Source organism: Phaethon aethereus (genome assembly GCF_964289735.1).
Source record: "Phaethon aethereus genome assembly, chromosome: 25".
In the NCBI taxonomy this organism is placed as follows: Eukaryota; Metazoa; Chordata; class Aves; order Phaethontiformes; family Phaethontidae; genus Phaethon; species Phaethon aethereus.
In genome coordinates this window covers 6,937,621-6,949,590 of record NC_138601.1, presented here as the reverse complement: position 1 = coordinate 6,949,590, position 11,970 = coordinate 6,937,621, and the positions used below count along the sequence as shown (strand labels likewise).

The window sequence follows — 11,970 nt, the reverse complement described above, 5'->3', positions numbered from 1 at the left end:
TTGTGATGAAGAATATCCTTTCTTGGGTGGGAGTGGGTTAGGGCTCTGCAGCTGAACAAGGTGCACATATGCTCTGCCAGAAGCAGAGCCTCCCGCCTTGGGAGGAGGATGTGGAGTTTCCCAGACCTCACATGCAAAAGCAACATATTTTTCTATTGTGAAAAGTAATTAAATAAATTTTGCTGAACGTTTTAATGATTTTTCTGCTTTTATTTCTGTTGGTGAATTCCTGGAGCCTGCCCCTAGAGCTGGTTAGAGATGGACGTGTAGTTTCTAGAAGCTCAGCCCAGCTGTTGTGGCTCAGGTTACCCTTTCCGGGCTCTTCTTTCCCCACCCCTCACAAATGCTGTGACCCAGAGCCCAAGCCCTGCCCTGACACCCTTTGAACAGAGAAAAACGCCACAGCAAAGCACAGCTGAACCAATGGCCTGGTGTTTAATGAGTCATATTCTCATGTACCACTCAGTCACATTGCAGGAAGCAGATGAAATAAATACATATAGAGCTCTGCAGCAGTAATGGTCACTAGTTTGTTTATTTGCCTTGCTGAGGCAATTGCTTCCTTTTCTTAATGGAACAGCAGGGTCTCTACAACAGTGTACTTACACCTCCCCACACAGAGCCCTGTGAGGACACCCCCACCTCGACAGCTCCCTGCACTGAAGGGCAGGAAGAGGTAACATTCCCTGCGCAAGTGAGACACTGAGAGGGCCCAGTGCTGAGTTACTCCAACCACCCTTCCAGCTGCAAAGCATTTTAAAACAAACGCATATAAATATGCAGGACAAGCTCAAGCCCTGCAAAAAGAGAAAAAAACCAACCCAACAGATGAGTTTCAGTATCAGCTCCTTCTCCCTGGAGCAGAGACTCCCTCAGTGCCTCACACAGCTGCTGGCAGCGTGACATTATGGTCCTCATCTGTCTCTATCCCAACCTCCTCCTGTACAAGCACAGAGCGTCTCAGCAGGGCGGCTGCCCCAGCCTGGCAGCGCAGGCAGAACTGCCACCACCACCCTGGGTGGAGCCTGGCCTCTGTACTTACAAAGAATTGCTTCTTGCTTTTGGGGTATCCCTCCAGGATGGCCTCTAGCAGCTCAGTTGCCTGGTGAGACAAGAGTTGCCATGAGGGCTCTTGGGCACTGTCCCCCACAGGGGTGGCACGAGCCAGTACAGCTCAGGTGACAGTGTGGGAGCTCTCTCTAAATGCACAGAAAGTCCCATTTGTTTCCCAAGGATAGGCAGAGCGCTGCAGGGACTCACATATTTGGGCACCGCAGCAACACAGCCTTTTCCCAAGGGATCACCCTGCTACCCGCACATCTTCTCCAAAGTTGCACAGCCCCACCAGTGGCACCAAGCACAGCCCTCCCTGCTCCACAGCTCCAGTGTTCCCCTGAGGTTGCCTCGCTTGGCACTGCAGCAGGCGCTCAGCTCAAACAGGGGCTGCTCCCCAAGCTGCCCAGCAGACTCAACATCCCTGTTAGGGTGTTGGTGTCACCGCAGGACTGTTACCACCACCTCCCCAGTGCTGCCCACCCACCCTGCTCAATGGCACGACCGTTACCATTCGCTTCCTCCTCCGCCACTCCTTGCAGTACAGCTTCTGCTCACTACAGACCTGTGAACAACAAGACAAAGTGAGAACCAGCCAGGCAGCAGCCACCCCACGAAGCCACCATAAAGCCTGAGGTGGGAAGCTACAGCCAGAGGGTTACTGAACAGCACAAGTGGCTCACGAAGCCCTTGCAGGGATGTGAACCTCTCTGTGAAATGGATCACCCGTGACAGGTGACTGCTCAAAGCAAAGGCTTGCAAGGACGCCTCAAGAATCATTACCATTGCACACACAGCCAAGGCTCATGCACAGCTCCCGAGGCTCTGCAGGGCAGCCCAGGTCCCACACAACCCCCTGCCTCTCCCGTACCGGTGTCAGTCAGACTGGGGACCGGGTAACCTGGCAGAGGGTCTGGTATGACTGGCCCAGCACCATGGCCCAGGCTCTGCTGCTGGTGCTCAGCTTAGCCCCAGGCAGCTCTTTACCTTCTCTTTTTCTTCCGGAGTGACATGGTTGGTGGCAGACTTAATCCTCTCCAGTTTCTCCGTGTAACTCGCGCAGTCGTTCCTCAACTCCTCAATCTCCCTGGCTATCTCAGGAGTTGTCATGGAGCTGTTCAGGTCCTTCAGCTCTGGAAGAGAGACACGAATCACCAGCAGGGCTGACAGACCAATGGCCAGGATGCAGCTGCTCATGCGCACGGGGCCCCCAGCTGCTCCTGGTGCCGTGTGGGCTAGCCAGGCACAGCACACTCACCCGCCTCCATTTGCCGGCAGCTCTGCTGCAGTGCCTGCACCTTTGTTGAGAGCGCAGCAATCTCCCCATCCAGGCCGCAGAGCTCTGCATCACTGGCGGCCGGGAGCTTCTCCTGTGGTGAGGTGGTGGGTCAGCGGGGGCAGGTGCCAGCAACAGCGGCGCCCGGGGCTGGGGCTCACCTGGTCGGCAAAGTAGATCTTCTGCTTCCCGTAGGCCTTCTCGCGGATGCGGCCCTGCTGCGCCAGCTGCTCTAGTGCCTTCACCACGGCCTGCGGGACGAGCGCTGTCAGCCGGGCCCCGCGCCCCGGCCCGTGCTCCCTGACCTGGCCCGGCCCCGCTCACCGCCTTGCCCAGACCGTGCTCCCGCTGCAGGTTCCCGAAAGCGTCCTGGGCGCTGTACGGCCGGTTCTGCTCCTGCAGGTACCGCAGCAGGACGGCGGCGGCGCCTCCTGCGGGACAGCCCGCCGGTCACCGCGGCCGCCGGAGCCACTCAGGACAGCGGCGGCCGCCCGACGCTCACTCACCCCCCGCCGCGGGGCCCTCGCGGCCTTTGCTCATCCTCCGCCTCCGCTCGCTCCGCTCCCGGCCGGCGGCGCTGACGCGCTTCCGGCGCGCCGCCCGCTCCCCGCCAATCGGGGAGACTCAAGCTCCGGTTGGTGGGGGGGGCGAAGCTGCGTCCCAAGGGGCCGGGGCGGAGGGGGCGGGGCCGGGAGGACCGCCCCGCCCCTGCCGAGCCCCGGCGGGAGCGTGGACGCAGCTCGGCTCGCGGCGGCTGGAGAGCGCTGGGCCAGCGGGCGGGGGATTCGCACCCCGGGGCAGGGCCGGGCCAGCGGCTCCGCAGCCCCGGGCCGGGCAGGAACCGGTCCTAAACCCGCACGGGTGAGGAGCACACGCCTACCCGCCGCCACGGCACCCCGGGACAGCTGGGCCGTGCTGGTGTAAAATAACCTGTTCACCCCCCCCCCCCCCCCCCCCCACGGCCGAGGACGCCGAGACAGTGTAAGCAACGGCCTGAACACCACCTTCAGGCAAGCGGATTTAGACAAAAAGAAGCAGATAAAGGGGGTTCCCTGAAGAGGTACGTTCTTTGCTGCACAAACATGATCAGAATCAGGTTCTATGGCTTAGAAAAAGCAATAGGAAAGCTCAGTGAGGTGGAGAGGACCAGAGGGCTCAGGCCATCCAGCTGACAGAACGTCTCTCCCCTGTAGGCTGCTGGTTGGTTTGTGTGGCCGCAGCGGGCACACGCTCTTCAGTCACTGGTGGCTTGGGCTGGTGTCCCCATTCGGTTCCTACCAGCGGGCTCTCAGCTGCACAAGGCTGGGAAAGCAGCGCACTAGGGCCAGGACAAAACTGACTGGGCAGACCAGTTCCACCTCTTCCCTCCTCCAGGAAACCCGTCCCTATCAGTTCACCAAGAGGCAGCATCAGGGGAAGGGCTGTATTGCCACTGTCCATGCCAAATGCGTGCTGGAGGAATACAGGGAATTTTTAACAAGTTGTTAGTCTGTTATTTTAGGAAAGCAACACAAGAGCAGCTGCCACATGGAGATGTTCTTTGCAGGACTCTAGTCATCACAGTAGATGTCTTATTGCCATTATGCCTCTTACAAAATAGCATTACTAGAAAGCTGGAACTGGAGATGAGTGGTCATTGCAAGTACAAACATTGTGGCCGTACAACGTCGTGTCCACAACAGGAACAAGGGGTTTGTTCCTACCCAGAGCCGGATATTGCTGGGAAAGAAGACTTGGATTCTGTGCACCTTTTAGGAGCAGGGAATAGTTGTCTTAAAGACAGAAAACCATTAAGTCCCAGACACTAAGCCTGAGGGGAAACCAATCCCATTCACCTGGTTAAGCATCAGCCCTGGAAGGTCGGCTTCAAGACTGTTCTTGGCGATGCTAAGTCAGTCTGACTGGTGGTCTCTAGAGCTGCAGACACCGGATTTATTGTCTTAGGTGAGGAAGTTTGGAGCAAGCAGCATCCTGGCAGACAGTGCAGGGTAACACATGCGTGATTGTGAAGCTATCACATCAACGTCTTTTCCCTATGAATTACCAGTGTAGTTTATTTTAAAATCCAAGTGAGGCTACCAAGTCACAAGTCACAGTGGTGTTCCCAGCCAGGACTGGCTGTCACGTCACTCATACTCACACAGGACATGATCTAGATAACTGTGCAAGGCTTTTCCTTCCAGGATTCCCCTCCACGATGCGCAGTAGAAAACCCAAGGGAAGTGGTAGGATTGTTTACTGGCCCCGTGAGCCAGCAGGATCCAGCTGGTTCAGCTCAGACTGATCCAGCAGTTCAAAGTCATCCCCTTCCGCATCAGTGTCCAAGTCCGAGCTGGCCGTTCTAAGGTAAGTCTTTGCACTTCTCTGGGGATTGTCGTTGCGTGAGGAGCCTGCCTGAGGGGCTCCTGACAGCGCAAGCTGTATCATCCCTCTGGTGACAAATCCAGCTATGTTGTTAGTAAGATTCTGTACAGATGGCAGTGCTCCAGATTCTTCCTGGTCATAAGGGAGATGCAGCTCTTCTGTGACTTGTGGGCGATAAGCCAGACTTGGGATCCCAATGCTGGTGTCATCTTCATCATCTATGCCAGTTGCTTCTGGGTTTATGGAAGGGAAGTCGGGGAGATCCTTGGCAAAAGATTCTTCTGGGTCACTGTGACCATCCAGGTCTAGAAGAGGAGAAAGTGCTTTAAATACACACCACATACCAAACACCCTGCAGGCAAGGGCAGCACAGCACACAAAAGCTGGGCCATTACCTCCCCAAGACAGACTGTCTCTTGTCATCTCACAGACCAAACGCTCTTTAATCTCCCCCTCACACAGGTATTTGGGATGCCTGCTGACCTCCCAGTTCACTCGCAAGCAATGCAGATGCTGAACCAGGCACCTTCTGCCAGAGGAAAGCACCCCCTCCCAGACTTTGTGCTGCAACCTGTATCCCCACAGGCAGAGACTGGCACAGCTGGATCTGCCTTTGAAGATCAGCTCTCATTTCTCTACTAAAGCACCACAGGAATTAAGGAAGCTCAGTTCTGAAAAAAACGGGTAGTCGCATCTCATCTTAGCCAGCAGGACAGACGTCAAACAACTAGACCTCAAGGACAGAAGGCAATGAATGCATCCTCCCTCCCACCCATCACAGCAGCACCTTCCAGAAACTGCCCATTTCTTCTCACCTTCTGATCCCTCTGTCAGGGGAGTCTGGCCCCTCGAAAGGTTAAACATCCCATTTTCAGTGTAGGAAACCTCAGCATCTGAATGCTCCGAGTCAGAGATTGTTAGTTCCTTGGCGACCACAGAGTCATCCAGCTTTGAAGTAGGCGATAAAATTGAAAACATCAATACTGGAAAGCTTATTCCTGTGCCTCAAGACAAAACACATGATCCAGTGGCCACTAGTTAAACCCAGACCTCATGGGAGACTGGTATCTGAGGCTCATTTCACACCTTACTGCCCAGCCTAGGAGACCATAGCTGGTACAAGCAGTGCTGGACATACTTCAGTGAGACAGAATAGGAAAGATGTCTCTAAAAGGAGAATATCCTCATCTGATTTTCCATCACAACTCAGCTACAACGTGCTGGATACAGGGCCACGCACTGCATGTCCACACAGTGCAAGTTTGCTCTATTCAGCTGAGCTCTTCTATTTCAGGGATGCTTTGTTACCTTGGGACAGAATGCAGCAAGCTCCTCTTCACTGTCACTCCCATCATCCACAGCCTCCTGATTAAGGGATTGGCGACGCACTGCCAGAAACCAGAGTCAAAGTTTATTATTGCTGCTAGGTCAGGGGTCTGTACAGGACTACCTTTATGCCAAACAGAAAAACCCTACACTGGCAAGCTTGGACATAACATAACACAGAATGCTTTGTTCCACAGCAGAGCAATGTGATCATTTCTGACTTGGGCTGCTGCAAACTTTTTGCTGAGATGAACACGTTTATCAGCTACCTTGCACCGAGTCCTTTCTCTTTTTTCAGTGCAACTGCAATATGGAACACAGAGTTATGGCAGCTGAGAAGCAGAGCAGCTCAGCACGGTGAACTGCTAATTGAGAGATGCCTGCAGAGGCAGAGCTGCTTTGCTTCCTTCACAAAGCAGTTGCAAGTATTTGCCAAGGGCACTGGAGTGGCTGCCATGCCATACACACAGCCCTATCCCAGTCCAAGACCAGAGGCTCAATTCACAGGCTGTTTCAGGTACTAAGGGTCAGAAACACAGTACAGAAACTTACGTTGCTTCTCCCGCTGCTTTGATATCATGTAGCCTCGAACGCTGAAATCCAGCCGCTGCAGAGCTGGCTCCAGCTTCATGTACATGCGCTGCCCCAGTCTGTGGTACACAGCAAGGGGCCACAGAAGGATGAAGAGCACTGAGGTAAGTGGGAATGCTGGTTAGAAGTTTGTTCAGGATGCTACTTGGCAAACATCTTGCCCATTTTGTGATGCAGTATAACACACACAGTATGCAAGATCTGAGTACCGAAGGCAATGCTGCAGGAGGCTGTTAGTATTGGTGCAATCACCTCTACCAATTTAACAAAATTGAGAGGCCAACCTATTAGTGCTCAGATCTATGGTTACTAAGCACTCAAAAATGTTCTCTCTGGACCAGAGACCTTAGAGTCCTGGTCAAGAACCACCACATTCCAGGCAGAATGCATTATTTTAAATTTTGAAGCCATTCACATAAGCTTTCCTTTGGAGGTGAAGAGCCCCACCCCTCGGACATTCAGATCCCACTCATCTCTACCCATTGTCACTTGTAAGTCTGCATTGGCACAGAGATCTACTTACACAGCAAGTATGAGAGCAAGAGTCCAGGGATATACCGGCCCAGGACAGCCAGGAAAGTAAAGACTCCACACACTAAAAGGCAAAACTGAAGACATGGGAGACAGTAAGTTTCCGTTCGTGACCATCTTGTTCTCTGCAGATTCTAGGTTGAGCCATAATTCTACCACCAGCAAAGCCTTCCTAGCATTCAACTACCCCACTCTAGGACTAGTGCAGACACAGGAGGTATCTGGCTTCAGAGCAACAGGCAACCTACCAAGGCCTCTGCCTCAGAATATGAAGAGCTTCCCAAAGCAGATTTGCTAAAAGCAAGGAAAAGACTAAAGATGACAGAATTCTTTGAGATGAAAAGGACAAGGACAATACCACCATGTTACAGGTTCCTCTTTGCAGAAGCCTCAAAAAAGTAAAAAAAAAAGCTTGGCACACTTTCTCAAACTGTTAAAATCCAGTGAGATAGTTGAATTTGACAAGACACTTCAAAAAGCTAGAAACTTCCAGAAGGAGCAGCTACATTTTCATTTCACAAGTGTAATCAACATGCTGACGCTTGTTTTCTTCTCCCTCTTCCACAACCTGATTACTCTGCCTGTATTTTCTATTTCTTTCCACCGCTTAATAGCCATGCTGTTGTGGGAGACCTCCTGTGGTAACCTCCCATGTCTGAATGCATTCAGTCAATGCTGAGTGCCACCACAAAAGGATACTAGCAGTCAGCAGAGGCTCCACACCAAACATTTTATTTGCTGATGTCTGTACATTCTTACCTTACCAGGGTTTTGCCTCTTGAAAATGAAGAGATTACTTAAGAAGTTGGTCCCAGCCACCCATCCTTCAGCCAAATGGTGGCAGAGTTCCGGCACACCAAGCAGCCGAGGGTGAACGTATCCCCAGCTGCAGTGAAGGGAAGTATTCGGGAACAGTATTACTGCATTGATGTCAGTGCAGAAGCCACTTGTTACAAACACTTGTAGCAATACTACCGTCTCTTCTCCCCCAGCTGCTGGGTTCTAGAGATGAGGGTCAGCCTGCCTTTCAAAACACCGCCTTGCCAAAAGCAGCACTTCTACGTACTGTTCCACAAGTGTCCCAGTTCCCCCATAGCAGCTAAGGAGCAGTAATTTCAGTCATTCAGTCTTTTGGCTTATACTAGTTTCCATGCTACTGGAGGGAAAGGGCAGTGCAGAAGCAAATCAAGTGAATCCATTTGCTTTTTCTGCATTTGGTCAACTGCAACTCCCAAGAATTCAGCATGAGGTTTACAAGCAGCCTTGTACCTTACTTAATATATTCAGTTACTTTGGAGGCATTGTCTTTGGCAAGTTCTATTAGTGCTTCTTAACTGCTAGTTACAAGTACTTGAAGGTTAGGAAGAAAAATTCCTTTTGTACTTGGGCCTCTTGCAAAAAAAAAAAAATTAAATTGTCATTTGGCAACAGCTCAAGTGATTTAATCGGGAGCTGAACATCCAGTGCAGCTCAGCAGCACAGGCAGGCAGGTGTGCCCAGGGAGAAGAAGGTGTTATTAGTAAGACTACACCCCAACATTTCTCAACCCATTATTAATGCTGCAGTCAGATCATAACTATGCAGTAACAACTTCTGGGACAAGCCTGTTAAACATTCCCTATGTAACCCAGAAGACTTAATTATTTAAAAAAAAAAAAAGTTGTTTTCTTGCTACTGAAAGCCCATACAGAAGGAATTGCTTTTAAGGCAGCACTTCTAACTTAAGGGTGCAGGGGGCAAGTGTCAGGGGAATTTTTATAATGCTCAAGCAAGCATTATTGGAAGTCAGCATGAGGAAAAGATTAAGTATAGTATAATGACTTGGGCAAATCACAGACTTGTCACAATGGCTTGACAGAGTCCAGGGCTCCACTAAGCAGCTCCCTTCTCCCCCTTCCTTCCTCACTGAAAGGAGCCAACATTACAAGCACATGCAGGTAATAATTACATGGTATCACAGCAAAGTACCAAACAGCAGAGGGTTCAATTAGTTTCCTACCTCTCATTGTCTAATTCATCAGGTCTTGCCACTAAAATATTAAGAACAGACACTACATTAGTTGCAAGGAATTTGCCATGAGAACGCTTAGCTCTTGGGATTTAAGTAAAGCCTTAATGAGCTGGGGAATCCCTGGAAAAGACATTAACTGTAATTAAGAACTGGAGCTACATCACTCCATAACACATTTTGAACACGTACTTGTGACAGTACAAGACTGCAAGAGAGTCTCCCTGTTGCTCTTCAATATTTGTTGGACATTGTCTGGAAAGCTGCTCTGGTTACAGTAACAGGTAATAGCAAAAAAATACCAGTTTCATCTCCCTCCCTTCCCCTGCACACACCAAATGGTGAAAGAACTACAGTTTGCTTACTGAGAGGCATCAGAGATTCAAGTCTTTTTATACATTCTCACCCAGCCTTGGATTTGCAAAGTGACCCAGGGACATACTAGTTATCCTGAGAAATTGAAATCAAGGTTATGAGGGAGCTAGACAGACACTTCCTCATCACTTCAGCTACAGAGCCTGAGCCAACATGCTGCTAGAAACCGAGGAAAGCTTTAATGTCTTCCCAAGAACTACAGAGAACACAAGTTGAAGCAGAAAGCTGGGAGTTGTACTTGCTAGTTAGTTACAGAACGACCTCTGGGAGCATGCAAACAATCCACACTGCTTCAAAACAAACCTGTCCATGCAAAGCCAACAAAATCCTGAGCTGCTAAGAATGGTAGTATTCATGAGTACGTTAATATCATAAAGGATAGACAGAACTGCTTTGTTTACTGAAAGCTTTATTCTAACTTCATTAACAGCCCTTAAGATGCCTCTCCTTTCAATGAAATCTCTACTCAACAGCAAGGCTGGGACTCATTTTTGTCCTAAAACATGAACCCAGTTTATCACAGATGCTGAAGAGAAATCCAGACATATTCCACATATGCTTCAATTTTTTGCTTGTGTACTGAATGCTCAGAAGGTGAATCACTGCTTCAAAACATGTACTAGTTCACGTATGCCAGGTGTTTCAAGATTATGAGACAAATACCAGTATCCCAAGCATGAAAAGCTCTTATGTTTATATAAGTTAGGATTTTCCAATTCCAGGAAGAACACGCCTACAGTATTCTTGCTTGCTTCTAGACTGACAAAGAAAAAGACCCAGGATTTTATCTATTTAACTCCAAACAATGTAGAACCTATATACTTCTAGGGCTAAGACCAGTGCTTGATTTGCTGGCATCAATGCAAATGTTGCAACTTACCTCCAATTTCAGGCCAGATTCTGTTCTTCCACTGATCTAGACAAACTACTACTATGAGAGCAAACGCAACCAGGAACAGCAAGCGAAGAGAAGTCAAAGCAAAAAACCTACAGGGAAGAAACAAACAAATCAGTACTGACCAGGGTCTCTTTGACACTCTCAAAAGGGGTAACACAAACTAACTGAAAATGAGTCAGTCAGTAACAGTTGTAGCCAGAGAAAAGTAAGCAAGTGCTAATCAGTCAGCATCCAGCCTGCCCTTGCTGCCTGGTGCAGAGCTTATCAGGCAGGCAGCTGCTGTCAGGCTGCTTTAGGGCCCTTTATCTGCTCGTGTCATTTCTAGCATGACGGCGGTGGCTCATAGCTCACCTGTCAGAGGCAAGCAGAACCTACTACCCTTCCTCTGCTGTTCACAGAATAGCTTTGGGTTTTCTGATTAGTTTTATGCTTTAAGATAACAGGGAAAATATGCTGAGAGGGACAGAGCTGAAGCAGGCATCAGCACTTCCAGGTTCCTTCTTGTTTGCTGAAATAGGTCACAGATTCAAGCTCTCAGATTAGCCACTCGGGTTCCACCTCCAATCATGAGCTGCTCTCAGCCAGCGTGGGGGGACCCATCGGTCCTGCAGTAAGCGGAGGGAGCATTCCTCCCTGGAGGACTTGCTCGCCAGGCCCCAGGAGAAGGGGGACGAGGGAGCCATGGGCGTGTCGGCAGGCAGGGCACAAGTCGCTAAGTGCCCTCCGCGCGCCGGCCTTTGCTGCCTGCACCCACCCGAGACCCACTGCCCCAGGGAGAAAGCCCGTCAGGGCAGCGCACCGAAGCTGGGGCTAAAACAAAACGTCCCCCAGGCCAGGGCATTCCGGCGGCTCCCGCGTCATACCGAGCGGCCGCGGGGAAGCCAACCTAGAGCTGCACAGAACCGCGGCCCCTCTGCCGCAGTAAGGGGCCTCGGCGGGACGCGTCTTCCGACACAGAGACCGCTCCGCAGCCCAGCGCCCCCGCAGGAGCGGACCGGGCCCCGCCGGGACGGCCGGAGCGTCGGCCCGCCTCCCCGCCAGCCGCGGCCCAGGCCCCGCCGCCGCCCCCGGCCGCCGCCCGCTCACCAGAAGAGGCCGTGCGCCGCCACCCACCACAGCGCGCTGCGGCCCGGCCGCTCCCACACCAGCGCGGCCTGCGCGGCGCTCAGCAGCGGCTCGTAGGGCCCCAGGCGACCCCGCAGTGCCGCGCTCAGCGCCTGCACCCGCCGCTGCCGCTCGCCAGCCCCGTCAGGCCGCGCGGCCGCCATAGCTCCCTCACGGCATCAACATCCGGCCGCCCCGCGCGCGCGCACGGCTAACGCCGACATGGCGGCCCCTCGCCACCGGAAGCACGGTCCAGCCGGGCGCCGCCATATTGGCGCAGGCGCGGCAGCCGCCGTCTACCAGGGCGCACGCGCGTTCCCAGGGCGGGGCGAGGGCGCGCGGCGCGCTCCCGGAAGTGCGCCGCGCGCACGCGCAGTGCAGTTCGCGCCGGGTGGGAGCCGCGGCGGGGCAGCGGGGAGCCGGCCGGAGGAGCGGAGCGGAGCG

The 11,970-nt window shown here is 52.4% G+C and overlaps 2 protein-coding genes across 2 annotated transcripts; both read right to left on the bottom strand.

The window, feature by feature from the left end:
* Positions 1 to 880: 880 nt before the first annotated feature.
* Positions 881 to 2,869, bottom strand: PSMC3IP (PSMC3 interacting protein; the record flags this gene model as incomplete). The annotated part of the gene is made up of 8 exons (XM_082010722.1): positions 881 to 940; positions 1,043 to 1,102; positions 1,565 to 1,618; positions 2,041 to 2,186; positions 2,312 to 2,423; positions 2,491 to 2,580; positions 2,654 to 2,760; positions 2,836 to 2,869. 8 exons carry the CDS (start codon positions 2,867 to 2,869, stop codon positions 881 to 883), a joined length of 663 nt encoding a protein of 220 aa, XP_081866848.1.
* A 1,517-nt stretch (positions 2,870 to 4,386) lies between these two features.
* RETREG3 (reticulophagy regulator family member 3) lies at positions 4,387 to 11,725 on the bottom strand. Its single transcript, XM_082010719.1, has 9 exons — positions 11,509 to 11,725; positions 10,405 to 10,511; positions 9,141 to 9,171; positions 7,901 to 8,027; positions 7,134 to 7,218; positions 6,572 to 6,709; positions 6,002 to 6,081; positions 5,509 to 5,641; positions 4,387 to 4,998 (listed from the first exon to the last, which is right to left on the bottom strand). Exons 1-9 carry the CDS (start codon positions 11,688 to 11,690, stop codon positions 4,565 to 4,567), a joined length of 1,317 nt encoding a protein of 438 aa, XP_081866845.1. The 5' UTR covers positions 11,691 to 11,725; the 3' UTR covers positions 4,387 to 4,564.
* Positions 11,726 to 11,970: the final 245 nt, after the last annotated feature.